The sequence below is a fragment of the Pan troglodytes genome, chromosome 20 (genome assembly GCF_028858775.2).
Source record: "Pan troglodytes isolate AG18354 chromosome 20, NHGRI_mPanTro3-v2.0_pri, whole genome shotgun sequence".
Taxonomy (NCBI): domain Eukaryota; kingdom Metazoa; phylum Chordata; class Mammalia; order Primates; family Hominidae; genus Pan; species Pan troglodytes.
The window spans coordinates 24794566-24813491 of NC_072418.2; the positions used below are offsets into that span (position 1 = coordinate 24794566).

The 18926-nt window shown below is 38.5% G+C and overlaps 1 protein-coding gene across 1 annotated transcript in view; it reads right to left on the bottom strand.

Moving 5' to 3' along the window:
* Positions 1-281: 281 nt before the first annotated feature.
* LOC739694 (zinc finger protein 98) overlaps positions 282-18926 on the bottom strand; it is a 31541-nt gene continuing 12896 nt past the window's right edge. The window contains 6 exon segments of the mRNA XM_063801454.1: positions 282-1428; positions 1430-1730; positions 1733-1876; positions 1879-1941; positions 11690-11785; positions 12279-12405. Of these exon segments, the coding sequence (XP_063657524.1) occupies positions 483-1428; positions 1430-1730; positions 1733-1876; positions 1879-1941; positions 11690-11785; positions 12279-12405 (1677 nt within the window). The 3' untranslated portion in view covers positions 282-482.

An 18926-nucleotide genomic window follows, 5' to 3' on the forward strand; every position in this document is an offset into this window, starting at 1 on the left:
TCTAAATTTATTACATTTACACAGTTTTTCTTCGATATAAATTCTCTGATGTTGAACAAAGTTTGAGCAATTGCCTCAGGGTTTGCTCTAATACAGAATGAATACAACAAGATCTGTGTTACAAGTAAAGTTACCACAACTTCGTTTATATTTGTAATGTTTGTCTTCAAAATAAATCCTCTTCAGCACTTTAAATGCTTATTTTCTGAACTCTTTTGACAGTAATTGCACTTTTAATGCTATTAAGCATAAACTCTAATGTTGAATAAGATGTGCGCAGATATTAATCACTTTTTTACTTTCTTTATATTTGTACATTTGTTCTCAAGTATAAAGGCTTTCCTGTGCAATAAGGTTTGAGCATTGTGTAAGTTTTGCCACACTGTTCATTCACACTTGTAGAAGTTTTCTCCAGAATGAATTACCTTACCTACAATCCAGTGTGATAACCATTTAAAGGCTTTGTCACATTCATATTTCTATTATTTCTCACCAGCACAATTTCTTTTATATTTGGAAATGTTTGCAATGTTGTCACAAGCATTGTTACAACTTTCAGGTTTGTAGAGTTTCTCTCCAGTATGAATCATCTTATGTCTGTTAAGAATAGAGGAGTTGTTAAAGGCTTTGCCACATTCTTCACACTTGTAGGGTTTCTCTCCAGCATGAATCATCTTATGTGTAGTAAGGTGTGAGGACTGGTTAAAAGCTTTGCCACATTCTTCACATTTGTAGGGCTTCTCTCCAGTATGAATTACCTTATGTTTAGAAAGAGTTGAGGACTGGTTAAAAGCTTTGCCACATTCTTCACATTTGTAGGGTTTCTCTCCAGTATGAATTATCTTATGTGTAGTAAGTTGTGACGATAGGTTAAAAGCTTTGCCACATTCTTCACATTTGTAGGGCTTCTCTCCAGTATGAATTCTCTTATGTGTAGTAAGGTGTGAGAACCGGCTAAAGGCTTTGCTACATACTTCACATTTGTAGAACTTCTCTCCAGCATGAATTCTCTTATGTGTAGTAAGGGTTGAGGATTGTTTAAAAGCTTTGCCACATTCTTCACACTTGTAGGGTTTCTCTCCAGAATGAATTCTCTTATGTGTAGTAAGGTGGGATAACCGGCTAAAGGCCTTACCACATTCTTCACATTTGTAGAATTTCTCTCCAGTATGAATTATCTTATGTGTAGTAAGGGTTGAGGACTGGCTAAAAGCTTTGCCACATTCTTCACATTTGTAAGGTTTCTCTCCAGCATGAATTATCTTATGTGCAGTAAGGGTTGAGGACTGGCTAAAAGCTCTGCCACATTCTTCACATTTGTACGGTTTCTCTCCAGTATGAATTCTCTTATGTGTAGTAAGGTTTGCAGATTGGTTAAAAGCTTTGCCACACTCCTCACATTTGTAGGGTTTCTTTCCAGTATGAATTATGTGTAGTAAGGTGTGAGAGCTGGTTAAAGGCTTTTCCACACTGTTCGCATTTGTAGGGTTTCTTTCCAGTATGAATTCTTTTATGTGTAGAAAGGTTTGAGGCCTCATTATAGGCTTTCCCACATTCTTTACATTTGTAGGGTTTCTCTCCACTATGAATTCTTTTATGTTGAGCTAAGTGTGAAAGCATGCAAAATGACTTTTCACATTCTTTACATTTGAAAGATTTCTTTCCAGTATGTCTTATCTTATGTCTGTTTGAATTTGAAAATTTATGAAAGACTTTCACATATTTGTCACATTGAATATTTTGTTCTGGGTAGTCGTCAAACACTGGTTAAGTCCATTGTAACATTCTTTGTGCACCTTACACTCATCCATGCTTTTACGGTATTTTCTTAACTGTAAATTTTCACATCCACATTTTTTATATCTTCTCAGTACCACTTTTGGAAATAATTTTTTTTGCCCTGCTTTGGCCAAAGGTCTTGGGCAAAATAAGAACATACAACTGAAAGAAATAAAAATAATAAATTACTTCACTTACTGACTCAGATGAATGTACTTTACAAATCTAACCTATAAAATTATACAAACTACATCACAAGATGTTACAGCAAAATATTACACGCTCTAACATTTTCACATATAAAAGCATACAGAACAAATTACATTTCTGAAAAATTAAAGTAAGTTAAGTGTGTGCAGTGCCCCAGGTGAGCCCAATGCAAAGAGTCACATAGAAGAAAGAAAAATCTGTTACATTTACCCAATGCAGATCTTCCTGCTTCCCTATATAACATAGTGACTTTAGAAATAAATTGCCAACTCCTGGTTTCATTTTTAAAAGACAAGTAAAATAATGGCTTATACATCTTTATTTCTCAATGGCAGGGGCTTTTACACTGGTTCCTGTGTCTCATTGCATAAAAGTTCTGAAAGAAATAGTGGTATTCTTTCAAATGACAGCTTGAGGCTGCTGAGATGAAAGGTAAGGTACCAAAACAGATATATAGACCAATGGAACAGAATAGAGACCTCAGAAATAACACCACACATCTACAACCATCTGATCTTTGACAAACCTGACAAAACACAAGAAATGGGGAAAGGATTCCCTATTTAATAAATGGTACTGGGAAAACTGGCTAGCCATATGTAGAAAGCTGAAACTGGATCCCTTCCTTACACCTTATACAAAAATTAATTCAAGATGGATTAAAGACTTAAATATTAGACCTAAAACCATAAAAACCCTAGAGGAAAACCTAGGCAATACCATTCAGGACATAGGTATGGGCAAGGACTTCACAACTAAAACACCAAAAGCAATGGCAACAAAAGCCGAAATTGACAAATAGGATCTAATTAAACTAAAGAGCTTCTGCACGGCAAAAGAAACTACCACCAGAATGAACAGGCAACCTACAGAATGGGAGAAAATCTATGCAATCTACCCATCTGACAAAGGGCAAACATCCAGAATCTACAAAGAACTTAAACAAATTTACAAGAAAAAAACTAACAACCCCATCAAAAAGTGAGCAAAGGATGTGAACAGACACTTCTCAAAAGAAGACATTTATGCAGCCAACAGACACATGGAAAAATGCTCATCATCACTGGCCATCCGAGAAATGCAAATCAAAACCACAATGAGATACCATCTCATGCCAGTTAGAATGGTGATCATTAAAAAGTCAGGAGACAACAGGTGCTGGAGAGGATGTGGAGAAATAGAATCGCTTTTACACTGTTGGTGGGACTGTAAACTAGTTCAACCATTGTGGAAGACAGTGTTATGATTCCTCAAGGATCTAGAACTAGAAATACCATTTGACCCAGCCATCCCATTACTGGGTATATACCCAAAGGGTTATAAATCATGCTACTATAAGGACACATGCACACGTGTATTTATTGCGGCACTATTCACAATAGCAAAGACTTGGAACCAACCCAAATGTCCATCAATGATAGAATGGATTAAGAAAATGTGGCATGCATACACTACAGAATACTATGCATTCATGAAAAAGGATGAGTTCATGTCCTTTGCAGGGACATGGATGAAGCTGGAAACCATCATTCTGAGCACACTATCACAAGGACAGAAAACCAAACACCGCATGTTCTCACTCATAGGTGGGAATTCAGCAATGAGAATACCTGGACACAGGGCGGGGAACATCACACAACAGGGCCTGTCGGGGTATGAGGGGCTGGGGGAAGGATAGCATTAACCCATGGCACATGTATACCTATGTAACATAACTGCACGCTGGGCACATGTACCCTAGGACTTAAAGTATAATGAAATAAATAAGAAAGGTAAGTTTTACAGCAGCAGAAAGACTGTGGTACTACAGACAGGAAACAATTATAGCAAGTGATTATTGGTTATTAAGAAGGAGTTTGGTGGCTCAAACCTGTAATCCTAGCACTTTGGGGGGCCAAGGTGGGAGGATCAACTGAGGTCAGGAGTTTGAGACCAAGCCTGGGCAACATAGTGAAACCCTGTCTCTACTAAAAATACAAAAGTAGCTGAGCATGGGGTCACATCCCTGTAATCCCAGCTAAGTGGGAAGCTGAGACCAGATAATCACTTGTACCAGAGAAGTGGAGGCTGCAGTGGGCTGAGACCATGCCATTGCACTGCAGCCTGGGTGACAGGAGCAAAACTCTGTTTCAAAAAAAAAAAAAGAAGAGAAACACAAATAAACTCCTCTGACTAAAAACTAAACACAAAATTTTAGACAAGGCAGATCCTAAGAACATGTTTGAGAGACTCCCAGAATCTCTAGCCAAGATAATTGTTTTCAGACTATGTCAGAAAAAAACACATTTTAAAGACTGTGACAGGTAGCTTTTTTTGATGTCCAAATCTCATTCCAAGATTACAATGTATACAAAACAGGGCAATATAATTTCATCAAAAATACCGTATAAACTTCAGAAAGAAACCATAAAAAAGATGTACACATTTTAAACACTAATAAGTTGAATAATATCCAATGAGTGAAACAGGAACACAGTCCACTGTAGAAAGTCACAAAAATGAGAATAAAAACAAGAATATCAAAATATTTTAAAAAAAACAATTTGGTGGTAAAAAGTAGAAAAATAAACAACTGGAAAATCCTAAAAGAAAAATGATGTAAAAATGAAGTTCAACAAACAAATTAGGATACACACACAGATATTTAAACAAATACATATTAAGCACATTTTCAAAAATCACAGACAAGAAGAAAGTCTTAGGAGCTGCAAGGTAAAAGTAATGTGTCATTTACAAACATAGTCTTATGATATTACCAGTGAATTGTCAACAAAAATTTTGCAGATCAGAAAGATACTGTGTGACACAAAGTCCTGAGGAAAAAAAAAAAAAAAAGCTATCAAGTTGAGAATAATACCATCAACAAATCTGTCCTGCCACATAAAAAGAAAAAACCTTCCAAAACAACCAAATTCTGAAAAAGTATATTAGCAGTGCATATGCCCTACATATAAAAGATGATGAAAGCAGTTCCTTAAACTGAAAGTAAAAGTATTAAAAAAAAAACACATAATCATATAAAAATACATTATTTTCCAGGAAAGATATGCACATACATAAAAACAGAATCTTGTGGCATTATCATAATGGTGCAGAAAACATTTTAAATGATCTCTAAATTTTGAAAAATAAAAGCACAGAAATTATAAACATCTGTTAATGAATATACAATGTAAAAACATAATTAGCAACATCAAAGACAAATTTCAGGGCAGATGTAATGAGGAAGATTTTTTTATTCAACTGAGATTTATTTTATACCAAATTAAAACTATACTGTTGTTTCTTATAGAAGTTTTATGGAACCCCCAAGGTGCCACCAAAAAAAAAATCTGTACAAATATACAAAAGTGAATTAGAAATAAGTAAAAGCATCAATATAAAAATCAAAAAGACACAAAGAGACAAAATGAGAAACAAAGATGCAAGAATCAAATAAAATAATTAAAAATGTAACAGTCCGTCTTTATCAATTATTTAAATGTATATATAAAATTAACTTTCAAATCGAGACATACTTTCAACAGATTAAAAATTTTAAAAACCAAGATCCAACTTTTTTTTCTACAAGAGTCAGTAGAGATCTAATGATAAAAAACACTAAAAGGGGCAAGATGGAAGAATACATTTCATGCAAATATTAATCAAATGAGAGCAGAAGAAATCAAGATAGTATTATGCAAGCTACATCTTAAGTCAAAAACTATCATATTTTACAAAATGTACTTGAAGTTAAAACTCCAAGGAGACAAAAAAGGACATTAAAACTTACAGATTTAGGCTGGGCATGGTGGCTCATGCCTGTAATCCCAGCACTTTGGGAGGTTGAGGCAGGTGGATCACTTGAGGTCAGGAGTTCGAGACTGGCCTGGCCAACATGGTGAAACCCTGACTCTACTAAAAATACAAAAATTAGCCGGGCATGGTGGTGGGCACCTGTAATCCTAGCTACTCGGGAGGCTGAGGCAGGAGAATCACTTGAACCTAGGAGGCAGAGGTTGCAGTGAGCCGAGATCACACCACTGCACTCCACCCTGGGACACAGAGTGAGACTCTGTCTCAAAAACAACAACAACAACAAAAAAAAACACTTCAGATTTACTCACTGGGAACCTATGACAAATCTGTATACACGTCTGTGTGTGTGTGTGTGTGTGTGTGTATCTCACATTAGGGCTCCAAACATATAAAGCAAACATTGACAGAATAACAGAGACACATAGAGAGCAACATAATTATAGTAGGATATTTTGACACTGCACTTTCCGTAATAAAAATTAAATGAGAATATTAGTAAGGGAATAGAGGACTTCCAGGCAGTGTAAGACAATTATTTCTAACAGAGGTATAGAAAACACTCCTCAACACCAGGACACACATGGTTCTCAATAGCTAATACAACATTTTCCTTGATAGACCTCCTCTTATTACAAAAAAAAAGAAAATTAAGTCTTACCAAATTTTTTAAAACTGAAATTTTATAAATTACTTTCTATCACCAAAATGAAATGAGTATACAACGAGAAAAAAAATCTGAAAAATTAACAAATATATAGAAATTAAACAACACACTCTTGAGCATGCTCTTGTGAAAGGCTGAAAAAGGTAATACTGTAAAGATGTCCATCCTGCTCAATGCAATCTACAGATTTAATGCAATGTTTTTCAAATTTCTCACTGCATTTTTGAAGAAACAGAAACAGCAATCCCTCGAGTATACAGAATCTCTACATACAATAAAGTACCCAAAAATATTAAAAACAAAACAAAACAATGTTGGAGGCATTACAGTTCCTGATTTCAAAACACAAAGCTACAGAATTAAAACAATTTGGTATGAGTATAAAGGTGAAAAAGTAGACTAATAAAATAGAATGCAGCACATATATAAACTCTCACATATATGGTCACATGAAGAGTCATTTGCACACCCACATTTATTTTAGCATTGTTACTAAAAGCCAGTAGGTAAAAGCAAGGCAAATTTCGGTCACCAAATCGTTCAGCAGATATAATTTGAAATACAAAAATGCCAAAATATTACTCAGTTTGAAAAAAAGCAGGAAATATTCTAACAACTACAAAGGTAAATCTTGATGACTTTATGCAAAATAAAATGAGCCAGCCACAAACAGATTTTATGAGATATATAAAGCAGTTATACTCTTAGAAACAGAAAACAGAATGGTATTTGAAAAGTGCCAGGAAATGGGAAAAATTGGTAGTTGTTTAATGTGTATTGTAAAATTTCTAGAAATCTTTTATAAAATAATGTAAATACACTTAACATGCCTGAAATGTACAGTGTTTTTGAGTCAGGGTCTCACTCTGTGACCCAAGCTGGGGTGCATGGCACAATTACAGCTCACTGCAGCCTCAAACTTCCAGGTTCAAGTAATCCTCCCTCCTCAATCTCCCAAGTAGACAGGACCACTTCACCATGTCTGGCTAAGTTTTAAAATGCTTTACAGAGATGAGGTTTCCATATGTCTTCCAGGATGTTCTCAAGCTTTTGGGCTCAGTCTTCCTGCCTTGGCCTCCCAAAATCCGGGGATTACAGACGTGAACCACCACCATGACTGGCCATGAAATGTACATTTAAATAGATTTAAGATGGTAAATTTTAGGTTATATGTTTGTACAATTGTTTTTTAGAAGAATAACTGAAGAAGATCCAGAATTATAAATCTTTCCAAAAATTACCGTCAAGTCACAAAAGTGTTTCCCTCACACATAGGAAATATGTTTATTATTAAACACAAGGTGAAAATAAGACTATTTCCATGACTACTCATTTAGACAAGATAAAGCCACCATTAAAAATCAGCCAAGAAAAAATATATACAAGATTAGCCATAACCAAAATTGGGGTCATATTTATAGATAAAAACACACACACATATAATCAGATTGTAATAGAGATAAGGCTGATTTATCTCTTAAACCACACACCGACTTACATGTAAAAACAGAATTGCAAATTGTCTAAAACTGTAAAACCAAAAAACACAATAAACTTATGTTAAGAAACCTACACTGAAAAAATGCATTAATATGAAACTAAAAAATAATAATAAATGTTTACTCGTAAAATCTGGTATGTAACTTGATGCAGCATTAACAAAGAATTTGTGTAGATAACTGGAATATTTTACTGTAACTGTGTACTCATTGAAGGTGGCTATTTTGAATCATTGGCATGCACTGTAATGCAGTAAAAGTTTCAGATAAAATGCAGTATAATCATAAACAGAAGACTCTAATGACAAACTGATAAATAAGCATTTTAACAAATAAGATCCTTTCTAAGTTTTAAATATATGCTATTCTTACACAAAATAAAACTGCTGTAATCCAAATTTAGAAGCAAAAAATAGCCTTACATTGCTAAATAAAGAAAAAATGTATCTATTTTGCAGAATATGGTCAGGGCCTCTGATATATAAAACAAATATTTGGGAAGAAATTATGTCATATTTTAGGTACTAGCTGACAAAAGTGAGTGAAAATCCTGTAATCGTTTTTTGCCTGTCTATATTTGTCTGTCTACTAATTACCTAATTCACTTCAGACATAACATGTAAATTTTAGTATATTGTCCTAAATGTCTAAATCTAAAACTACTGACAAAATTGAAATAGAAAATAGAAAGTAAAAATGTACAGGAAGAGTGACATCACTAAGATGGAAAAATAAATGGTGCCTTATTTGCTTATTTTCTGACAGCAAGAAAATTCATCAGCCTGACAAAAATGCCTTTATGAGAGAAACAGGAATCATGACTCAAACCTGTAATGAGAAATGCTTTAGGACAGAACTTCAAGATCAACCTGGGTTATGTAGCAAGAACCCATCTCCAAAATAAGTGCCCTTAAAGAGCTTTGAGATCTACGGAGGGAGCTGTGAAACTCTGCTAATGCCCAAGATTGAGGAATATTCTCTTCAGAAGGCAGGCTTTCATTCAGGTGGCAAACTACAGGACCCCTGTTCTTGGCTACAGACCAGAAAATGGCCCACCAAACTTGGTCCCACTGAGAATTCTGAACTTACCCTGCAATCATCCCAAACTCCTCCCAGCCACAGTCTGGGAGAGGTCTTGCCCTTTCAGAGGCCTGGAGAGAGACACCCCTTTATAGCCATGCAGCAGGCCTGCAGACCTTGGCCATTACTGTGGTCCCTGAAGCAGTTCCATGACTCAGTTTTATCACCCTGAGCCAAAGTTCATGGCAATTTCTGCCTATGTAGAAACCCACACAGTGACCTTGGGAAATCCTCTCTGGTACTCAGTGAAAGCCAAACTCATCTACATCCTAATATAAAGCCTACCATATGCAGACCCAAGTGCAGAAATCTGCCCTAGCGTCTGCCCTACAGAGCAAAGTCCTGAAGGATACTCACTCTGTCCAAAAATAAAATGGGAATTACAACTACCTAAGCCCCTTGTAACAAGCCAACTAAAGGTGGACCCTAATGCAGACCCAGCAGCCTTTGTAAACAAGCTACCTACCCCTCTCCACTACAAACCCATAGGACATCCCATCACCCTGGGGGCTCAACAAAAGATCTTCACTTTCTGAAACCAATTTATAAAAACTTGAAGAGGGCCAGGCGCGGTGGCTCACGCCTGTAATCCTAGAACTTTGGGAGGCCAAGGCGGGTGGATCACCAGGTCAGGAGTTCAAGACCAGCCTGGCCAACATGGTGAAACCCCATCTCTACTAAAAATATAAAAATTAGCCAGGCATGGTGGCACGCACCTGTAGTCCCAGCTACTCGGGAGGCAGAGGCAGGAGAATCACTTGAACCTGGGAGGTGGAGGTTGCAGTGAGCCGAGGCCACGCCACTGCACTCCAGTCTCAGCGACAGAGTGAGACGCTGTCTCAAAAAAAAAAAAAAAAGAAAAACTTGAAGAGGTGTTTGCTCCTTCAAACTCACAGACACCAATGCAAAAGTTTATTATGCCCATTCTCAACGCTTCTATTTTAACACAGCACTGGAAGTATGTGGAATAAGTAAAAAAAAAAAAAAAAAAAAAATTTAAGTCACTGAAATTGAAGACAAATAAGTAAAAAGTTGCTTTTTGTAGATCATTTGATCTTGTATATAGAAAACCATAAACAGTACATTTAAAACCTAAGTAAAGTAATAATTACACTCAATAATTTAGCAAAATAGAAAATTAACATACAAGTGTAAGTTATGGTTCCATACACTTTAGACAAACTATCTGACAAAAAAGAGACAGAAAGCAATCTTATTTACAATAGCACTAAAATAATAAATTTCTGAGAACAAATTTAACCAAGGAGCTTAAATATCTTTCAAATAAAAGATACATCAATAAAAAAAATTGGAGAAGACAAAAATAAATTTAAAAACATTTCATGTCTATTGATTGAAAGAATTTTTTTTTTTTGAGATGGAGTTTCACTCTTGTTGCCCACATTGGAGTGTAGTGGTGCAATCTCAGCTCACTGCAACCTCTGCCTACCAGGTTCAAGTGATTCTTCCGCCTCAGCCTCCCAAGTAGCTGGAATTACAGGCGCCTGTCACCACGCCTGACTAATTTTTTGTATTTTTAGTAGAGACAGGGTTTCATCATGTTGGCCAGGCTGGTCTCAAACTCCTGACCTCAGGTGATCCGCCTGCCTCGGCCTCCCAAAGTGCAGGGATTACAGGCGTGAGCCACCATGCCTGGCTGAAAGAATATTATTAAAGTGCCGTGTTATCTACAGTGCTCTCTAGATTCAATAAATTCTCTATCAAAATTCCAGTATTTTTTTTTTACAGCAATAGAAAATACAATTCTCAGTCAGGCACGGTGGGTCACGCCTGTAATCCTAGCACTCTGGGAGGCCGAGGTGGGCGGATCACGAGGTCTAGGAGTTCGAGACCAGCCTGGCCAATATGGTGACACCCCATCTCTACTAAAAATATAAAAATTAGTCAGGGATGGTGGCTCGCGCCTGTATTCCCAGGTACTCAGGAGGCTGCGGCAGAAGAATCGTTTGAACCCAGGAGGCAGAGGTTGCAGTTAGCCGAGATGATGACACTGCACTCCAGCCTGGGTGACAGAGTGAGACTCTATCTCAAAAAAAAAAAAAAAGAAAGAGAAAAAGAAAATACAATTCTCACATAGACTTACAATCAACTTTGAATAGCCAAAGCAATCTTGAAAAAAAAAGGACAAAGCAGAAGAACATCATACTTTATAATTTCAAACTATACTTCAAGACTATAATAAGACAGAATGCAATGTGCAGAAAAATTAGCAATAAAGAAACCAATGGAACAGAAACCACTGCTCTCACACATTTAGGACATGATGTAAAAACAGAACTTGAAAAACAGTTTAACATAGAGTTTCTCAAAATTATGCAGATTATCTATGTGTTTTCAAAAACAATGAAAAAGCAGTCAGATTTCACAGTCTCTTATGTGCCATGAAGAGGGCTGTCTTGGCTGTCACTGTAAACTTGAAGAAGATCACCAAAAGGAAAGTAAAATCTTTAGAGATTTTAAAAATATAAGACAGAAGATGCTTCTATGTGAAAGCAAAATTTAAAAAATTCAGGCTTCCCAGAAACTATTTCCTTTGGAACACAGATTTCAAATCATTTTAAGGACTGGCTTTTTTTTTTCTTCTACTTTGGAGCTCTCATCTGTGTCGTCTGTTGTATTCACTTTCACTCTCACCTACCTGGGGGTTCAGCTACCATCTCATGTCTCTTCACATTCCAACGTTCTTTTCCTTGCTCCAGACAGGTGATCAGGTCTGGCTTAGAGGCAGCAATACCTGTTTTATTACAAATAACATGAATCTTGCTCATATTCTCCAATTACCAATTTAGTAGTGTGTTCAGAAAAAAGGATGTAATAGAATATTCTAGTACATTGATTCCAAAATACTAATACACAACAAAAAATTTTAAATATTTAGGAAATATTTTAGTTTTGTAAGTTCTTAATTTCACTACCTGATACTACTAAATCAAAAACTGGTAGTGGCAATTAGATTTTAAGATGTGGGCAACAGTATGTTATGCCACTAAATTTCTAAAATTAACACTAATCTAGAGTGAAGAACACAGATCAGCTCAGGAGTGTGGAAAGTTCAGGTCAAAATGAAACATCTTGAAATTCTTTTCTACATAGACAAATCTTGAAGTTAAAAACAAAAAACAAAAAACAGAGATCTGAAAGCATAAATTACCAAAAACCATTCTACAAAAAAGAGAAATAAAATTTATAGGGTATATTAGGGAATTGTATATTGAAGTTATCCTCACCCATGAAGACCAGGTTTCTGTAGTTCTCTAACATCACATTCCTATATAAATTCTGCTGTGCAGTGTCCAGGCATTGCCACTCCTCCAGAGAGAATTCTATGGCCACATCCCTAAATGTCAACACTCCCTGAAAAACATACAAACACACATACATATTTACCAAGTGGCCATGAACAGAATTTTTAATTTGACTCAAGGTAAAACAAGAGTAAAGAGAACTGGTTCTTACTTATAGGAGTGACTGATATATTTAATAAATAACTTTCAGCACAGAAGTATTCTCTAATGCATTCTCTAACTCTGAGAAAAGAGAGTGGCATAAGATCCACAACATCGAGGTATAGATGATACTTTTTTGGATGATGAAGTATAAAATTGAGGGCATTAACACTAACGTACATTTTTGAGTGCTACATTTACATCATACAGAATAAGTTGTGTAAATTTTTCAGATGGAAAAGACATATTCAGTTAGAAAATACTGCTCACATGTTAATGTGTACAATAAACTGGAGATCTTGTTAATGCAGATTTTTTTTCAGAAAATCTGGGCTGGGAGCGATGGCTCACGCCTGTAATCCCAGCACTTTGGGAGGCTAAGGCGGGTGGATCACGAGGTCAGGAGACCGAGACTATCCTGGCTAACACGGTGAAACCCTGTCTCTACTAAAAATACAAAAAATTAGCCGGGCGTGGAGGCGAGAGCCTGTAGTCCCAGCTACTCGGGAGGCTGAGGCAGGAGAATGGCATGAACCCCAGAGGCGGAGCTTGCAGTGAGCTGAAATCGCACCACTGCACTCCAGCCTGGGTGACAGAGCGAGACTCCGTCTCAAAAAAAAAAAAAGAAAAGAAAATTTGGAATAAAATCTGAGTTTCTGAATCTCTAACAAGCTCACCAGTAATGCCCATGTTTTTGGTCCAAGAAAACTATTTTGTCAAACATCCAGTAAGTGGAAGAGCCTGTGTGTTTTTCAGTTTTTCTGGCCTGTAAACAAAGATGAGAGCTTTCATTTTCCAAAGACAGATAAATGCAAAGAAAACCTAAGAAAGGTCAGCTGCCAGATTAAATGTGATTGTTTATGCACATCTGCTGAATAAAGATACTCAATAATGAAGAGAAAAATAATGAACTCTATAGAAAAAATAAATCTGTCAGAGTTCATTAACCAAGTGAGTTATTAACATCGACTGCATGAAGATAAATTTTTATGATGTGCTGATGCACACAGAAGGACACGGCATCACTGCTATGGTATCTCCCAGCCAAAAGTAAATTATAGACTGAATTTAATCATAAAGAAACATTGGTTTTATGCAAAGTTCCAGATACTGATATCTGCCATGTTCTGTAAATTTTAATAGTGATTTTAAGTAGTCTTTCTTTCACACCCTAAAGAGCAAGTATCTCCTAATAATTTCTTTTTTCAAAACTGTCTGGGTAATAAATGCCATCCCATTTAAGTAAGCATTTTCTTAATCCTGTTCTGCATAGAGTTAATGGAGAACAGAGATGGAACCTCAACATTACATGCTCTCCATCTTTACTAAGGACTCCAGCTTTTCCCCAATAGGAATATTCAGTATCCACCCTTTCCATGTTCCACAGCCAGGAAAGAAACCTTCTTAATATTGCAGTTCATAAATTCATGGTGAGAATTCTTTATGACGTGTAAGAAGCCATGATGTTGAGAATGTAAAGAAGACTCTGGTATATAGGAAAGAAATATTTTTCAGACACCCTTGACTAGTATAAGAACTAAAAAGTAGTTAAAACAAACTCATTAGGAAGAAAAAGCACATGTAGAAAAGTAAAGCTTTGCAAGTACTGAACACATGGCATTCTAGGACACAGAGTGGACACAGCTCTTCATCTGAGACACGCTTAGCTTAAAAAAAAAAAAATTTTTAGGGGCAGGGCAAAGATGGCCAACTAGAAGCAGCGGTGATCAGAGGCGCCCACCGAAAAGAACCATAATGGCCTGTGAATCCTGCACTGGCACCTGAGGTATCCAGGTTCTCTCATCAGAACTGACTAGGCAGCTGGCATGACCCACGGAGAGGAAGAAAGAGCAGTGTGGTGCAGCAACCCACCGGAGAGCCACATGGGGCAGGGGAGCCCCCACCCGCTAGCCAAGGGAGACGGTGAATGAATATGCTACTTAGCCGACAAAACCATGCTTTTTCCATGGAACTGTGCAACCCATAGACTGAAAGATTTCACTCGTGAACCCATGCCACCGGGGCCTAGGATCCCAACCCCAGAGCTGTGCAGATTCTCAACAACCTCTCAGCTAAAATCTCTTTAAGCCTGCTGAGTTCCCAGGGGAGGGGTGACCAGCACCACAGCTGTGGCTGCCTGCTAAGCCATTTGAGCTCCCTGGGGAGGGGCAGCAACCAGCACTGGGACTGACAGCTGCCTAACACACTAGGCTCCCTGGGCAGGGGAAGTGCAGCAGCCATCTCTACAGCTCCTGGCAGGCTTGGTTCCAAGAAGTGTCCCTCACAGCCCAACACACCAGCTGTGCCAGACTACAGCTACAGCACCTCTTCAGGCCTGACTCTGACCCATCCCTCCTCATTTTGTGGGGCCACCCTGCAGGAACTCCAACAACTCCAGCCAGGGGCTCAGGGACAGAACTCTGATCTCCCTGGGCCTGAGTCCCTAAGGGGAGAGGTGATCGCAGTCTCTGTGGGAACAGCAGACTTAGCTTTTCCTCCTGCTAGTTCTAAGGAATCCAAGCAGCCCAGAGGAGTGGTTTTAACCTCAGTGAAGCATACCCCCTCCACCAAGGGACAATAAAAGTGCTTCATTAAATGGGTTCTGTTCCTCATGTGGGTGAAATACTCCAACTGGGGTTGTCAGACACCCTATACAGGAGTGTTCCTACTGGCATCAGATTGGTGTTCCTTGAGGTCAGACAGCCCAGAGGAAGGAGAAGGCATCCATCTTTGCTGTTCTCCAGCCTCCTTGAGTATTATCTCCAGGTGCAGGAGTGAACCACATAAATAGGGCCTGAAGTGAACCCCCAGCAAATCACAGCAACCATACAGAAGAGGGACCTGACCACTGAAAAAAAACAAACAGAAATGAACAACAGCAACAAAAAAGTCCCCACACTAACCTCATCCAAGAGTCAGCAGCCTCAAAGATCAAAACTAGACAAACTCATGAAGATGAGAAAGAATTCATGAAAAAAACGCTGAAGCCGGGTGTGGTGGCTCATGCCTGTAATCCCAGCACTTTGGGAGGCTGAGGCGGGCAGATCATGAGGTCAAGAAATCGAGACCATCCTGGCTAATACGGTGAAACCCTGTCTCTACTAAAAATACAAAAAATTAGCTGGGCATGGTAGTGGGCACCTGTAGTCCCAGTTACTAGGGAGGCCGAGGCAGGAGAATGACGTGAACCTGGGAGGCAGAGCTTGCAGTGAGCTGAGATCGCGCCACTGCACTCCAGCCTGGGCAACAGAGCGAGACTCCATCTCAAAAAAAAAGAAAAAAGAAAAAGACACTGAAAACCCAAAAGGCAAGAGTGCCTCTTCTCCAAATGATTGCAATGCCTCTCCAGCAAGGGTGCAGAACTGGATGGAGAATAAGATAGACAAATTGACAGAAGTAGGCTTCAGAAGATGGGTGATAACAAACTCCACTGAGCTAAAGGAGCATGTTCTAACCAAATGCAAAAAACCTAAGAACCTTGATAAAAAGTTAGAGAGAGGAGCTGCTAACTAGAATAACCAGTTAGACAGAGTCTCACTCTGTCGCCCAGGCTGGAGTGCAGTGGCACGATCTTGGCTCACTGCAACCTCCGCCTCCTGGGTTCAAGCGATTCTGCTGTCTCAGCCTCTGGAGTAGCTGGGATTACAGGTGCGTGCCACCATGACCAGCTAATTTTTCTATGTTTAGTAGAGATAGGGTTTCATCTTGTTGGCCAGGTTGGTTTTGAACTCTTGACCTCAGGTGATCCCCCTGCCTTGGCTTCCCAAAGTGCTGGGATTACAGGCGTGAGCCACCGTGCCCAGTCCTATTTTGTTAATTTTTTCAAAAAACAGCTCCTGGATTCATTGATTTTTTTTTTTTTTGGAGGGTTTTTCATTTCTCAGCTGGGCACAGTGGCTCACACCTGTAATCCCAGCACTTTGGGAGGCCAAGGCGGGTGGATCACAAGGTCAGGAGTTCAAGACCAGCCTGGCCAACATGGTGAAATGCTATCTCTACTAAAAATCCAAAATTTAGCCAGGTGTGGTGGCTCACGCCTGTAGTCTCAGCTACTCAGGAGGCTGAGGCAGAAGAATTGCTTGAACCCGGGAGGCGGAGGTTGCAGTGAGCCGAGATAGTGCCACTATACTCCAACCTGGATGACAGAGTGAGACTCTGTCTCAAAAAAATAAAAATAAAAGCAAAAACAAAACAAAACTGGCAAACCAAATCCAGCAGCACATCAAAAAACATCCACCAGGTCGGGCGCAGTAGCTCACGCCTGTAATCCGCCACTTTGGGAGGCTGAGGAGGGCAGATCACGTGAGAACAGGAGTTCGAGACCAGCCTGACCAACATGGAGAAACCCCGTCTCTACTAAAAGTACAAAAAATTAGCCAGGCGTGGTGGCGCATGCCTATAATCCCAGCTACTAGAGAGGCTGAGGCAGGAGAATCACTTGAACCCAGGAGGCAGAGGTTGCAGTGAGCCGAGATCACGCCACTGCACTGGGCAACAAGTGCGAAACTCTGCCTCAAAACAAAACAAAACAAAAAAACTGATCCCAACAATCAAGTCGGCTTCATCCCTGGGATGCAGGGCTGGTTCAACATATGCAAATCAATAAACTTAATTCATGACATAAACAGAACTAAAGACAAAAAACACATGATTATCTCAATAGATGCAGAAAAGGCCTTTGATAAAATTCAACTTTCTTTCATGTTAAGAACTCTCAATAAACCAGGTGTTGATGGAACATATCTCAAAATAGTAAGTGTGTTTATGACAAACCCACAGTCAATGTCATATTGAATGGGAAAATGCTGGAAGCATTCTCTGAAAACCAGTACAAGACAAGGATGCCCTTTCTCACCATTCCTATTGAACATAGTATTGAAAGTTATGGCCAGGGCAATTCAGGCAAGGGAAAGAAATTGAGAGTATTCAAATAAAAAAACAGGAAGTCAAATTGTCTCTGTTTGCAGATGACATTATTCTATATTTAGAAAATTCTGTCATCTCAGCCCAAAAACTCCTTAAGCTGATAAGCAACTTCAGCAAAGTCTCAGGATACAAAATCAATGTGCAAAAATCACAAGCATTTCTATAAGCCAACAATAGACTATCAGAGAGCCAAATCATAAATAAACATCACAATTGCTACAAAAAATAAAATATATAAAAATACAGCTAACAGGGAATATGAAGGACCTCTTCAAGGAAAACTACAAACCACTCCTCAAGGAAGTAAGAGAGCACACAATCAAATGGAAAACATCCCATCCTTATGGATAGAAGGAATCAACATCATGAAAATGGCCATACTGCCCAAAGTAATTTATGGACTCAATGTTATTCCCATCAAACTACCATTGACATTCTTCACAGAATTAGAAAAAACAATGACTTTAAATTTCATATGGAACCAAAAAAGAGCCCATATAGCCAAGACAATCCTAAGCAAAAAGAACAAAGATAGAGGCATCACACTACCTGACTTCAAGCTATACTACAAGACTACAATAACCAAAACAACATGGTACTGGTCCAAAAACAGACATACAGACCAATGGAACAGAAAAGAGACCTCAGAAATAACACCACACATCTACAACCATCTGATATTCAACAAACGTGACAAAAACAAGCAATGGGGAAAGGATTTTCTGTTCAATAAATGGTCCTGAGAAAACCGGCTAGCCATATGCAGAAAACTGAAACTGGACCTCTTCCTTACATCTTATACAAAAATTTACTCAAGATGGATTAAAGACATAAATGTAAAACCCCAAACCAGAAAAACCCTAGAAGAAAACCTAGGCAATACCACTCAGGACATAGGCATGGGCAAAGACTTCATGACAAAAACGCCAAAAGCAATTGCAACAAAAGCCAAAATTGAAGAATAAGATGTAGTTAAACTAAAGAGACTCTACACAGAAAAAGAAACTATCATCAGAGTGAACCAACAGCCTACAGAATAGGAGAAAATTTTTGCAATCTACCCATTTCACAAAGGTCTAATATCCAGAATTTACAAGAAACTTTAAAAAATTTACAAGAAAAAAACAAACAATTCCATCAAAAACTGGGCAAAAGCTGGAAGTGGTGGCTCACACCTGTCATCCCACCACTTTCGGAGGCCGAAATGGGTAGATCATTTAAGGCCAGGAGTTCTAGACCAGCCTGGCCAATATGGTGAGACCCCGCCTCTACTAAAAATACAATAATTAGCTGGGCATGGTAGTGGACGTCTGTAGTCCCAGCTACTCAGGAGGCTCAGGCAGGAGAATGGCTTGAACCCAGGAGGTAGAGGTTGCAGTGAGCAGAGATTGCGCCACTGCACTCCAGCCTGGGAGACAGAACGAGACTCTATCTCACACACACAAAAAAAAGTGGGCAAAAGATGAACAAACACTTCTCAGAAGAAGGCATTTATGCAGCCAA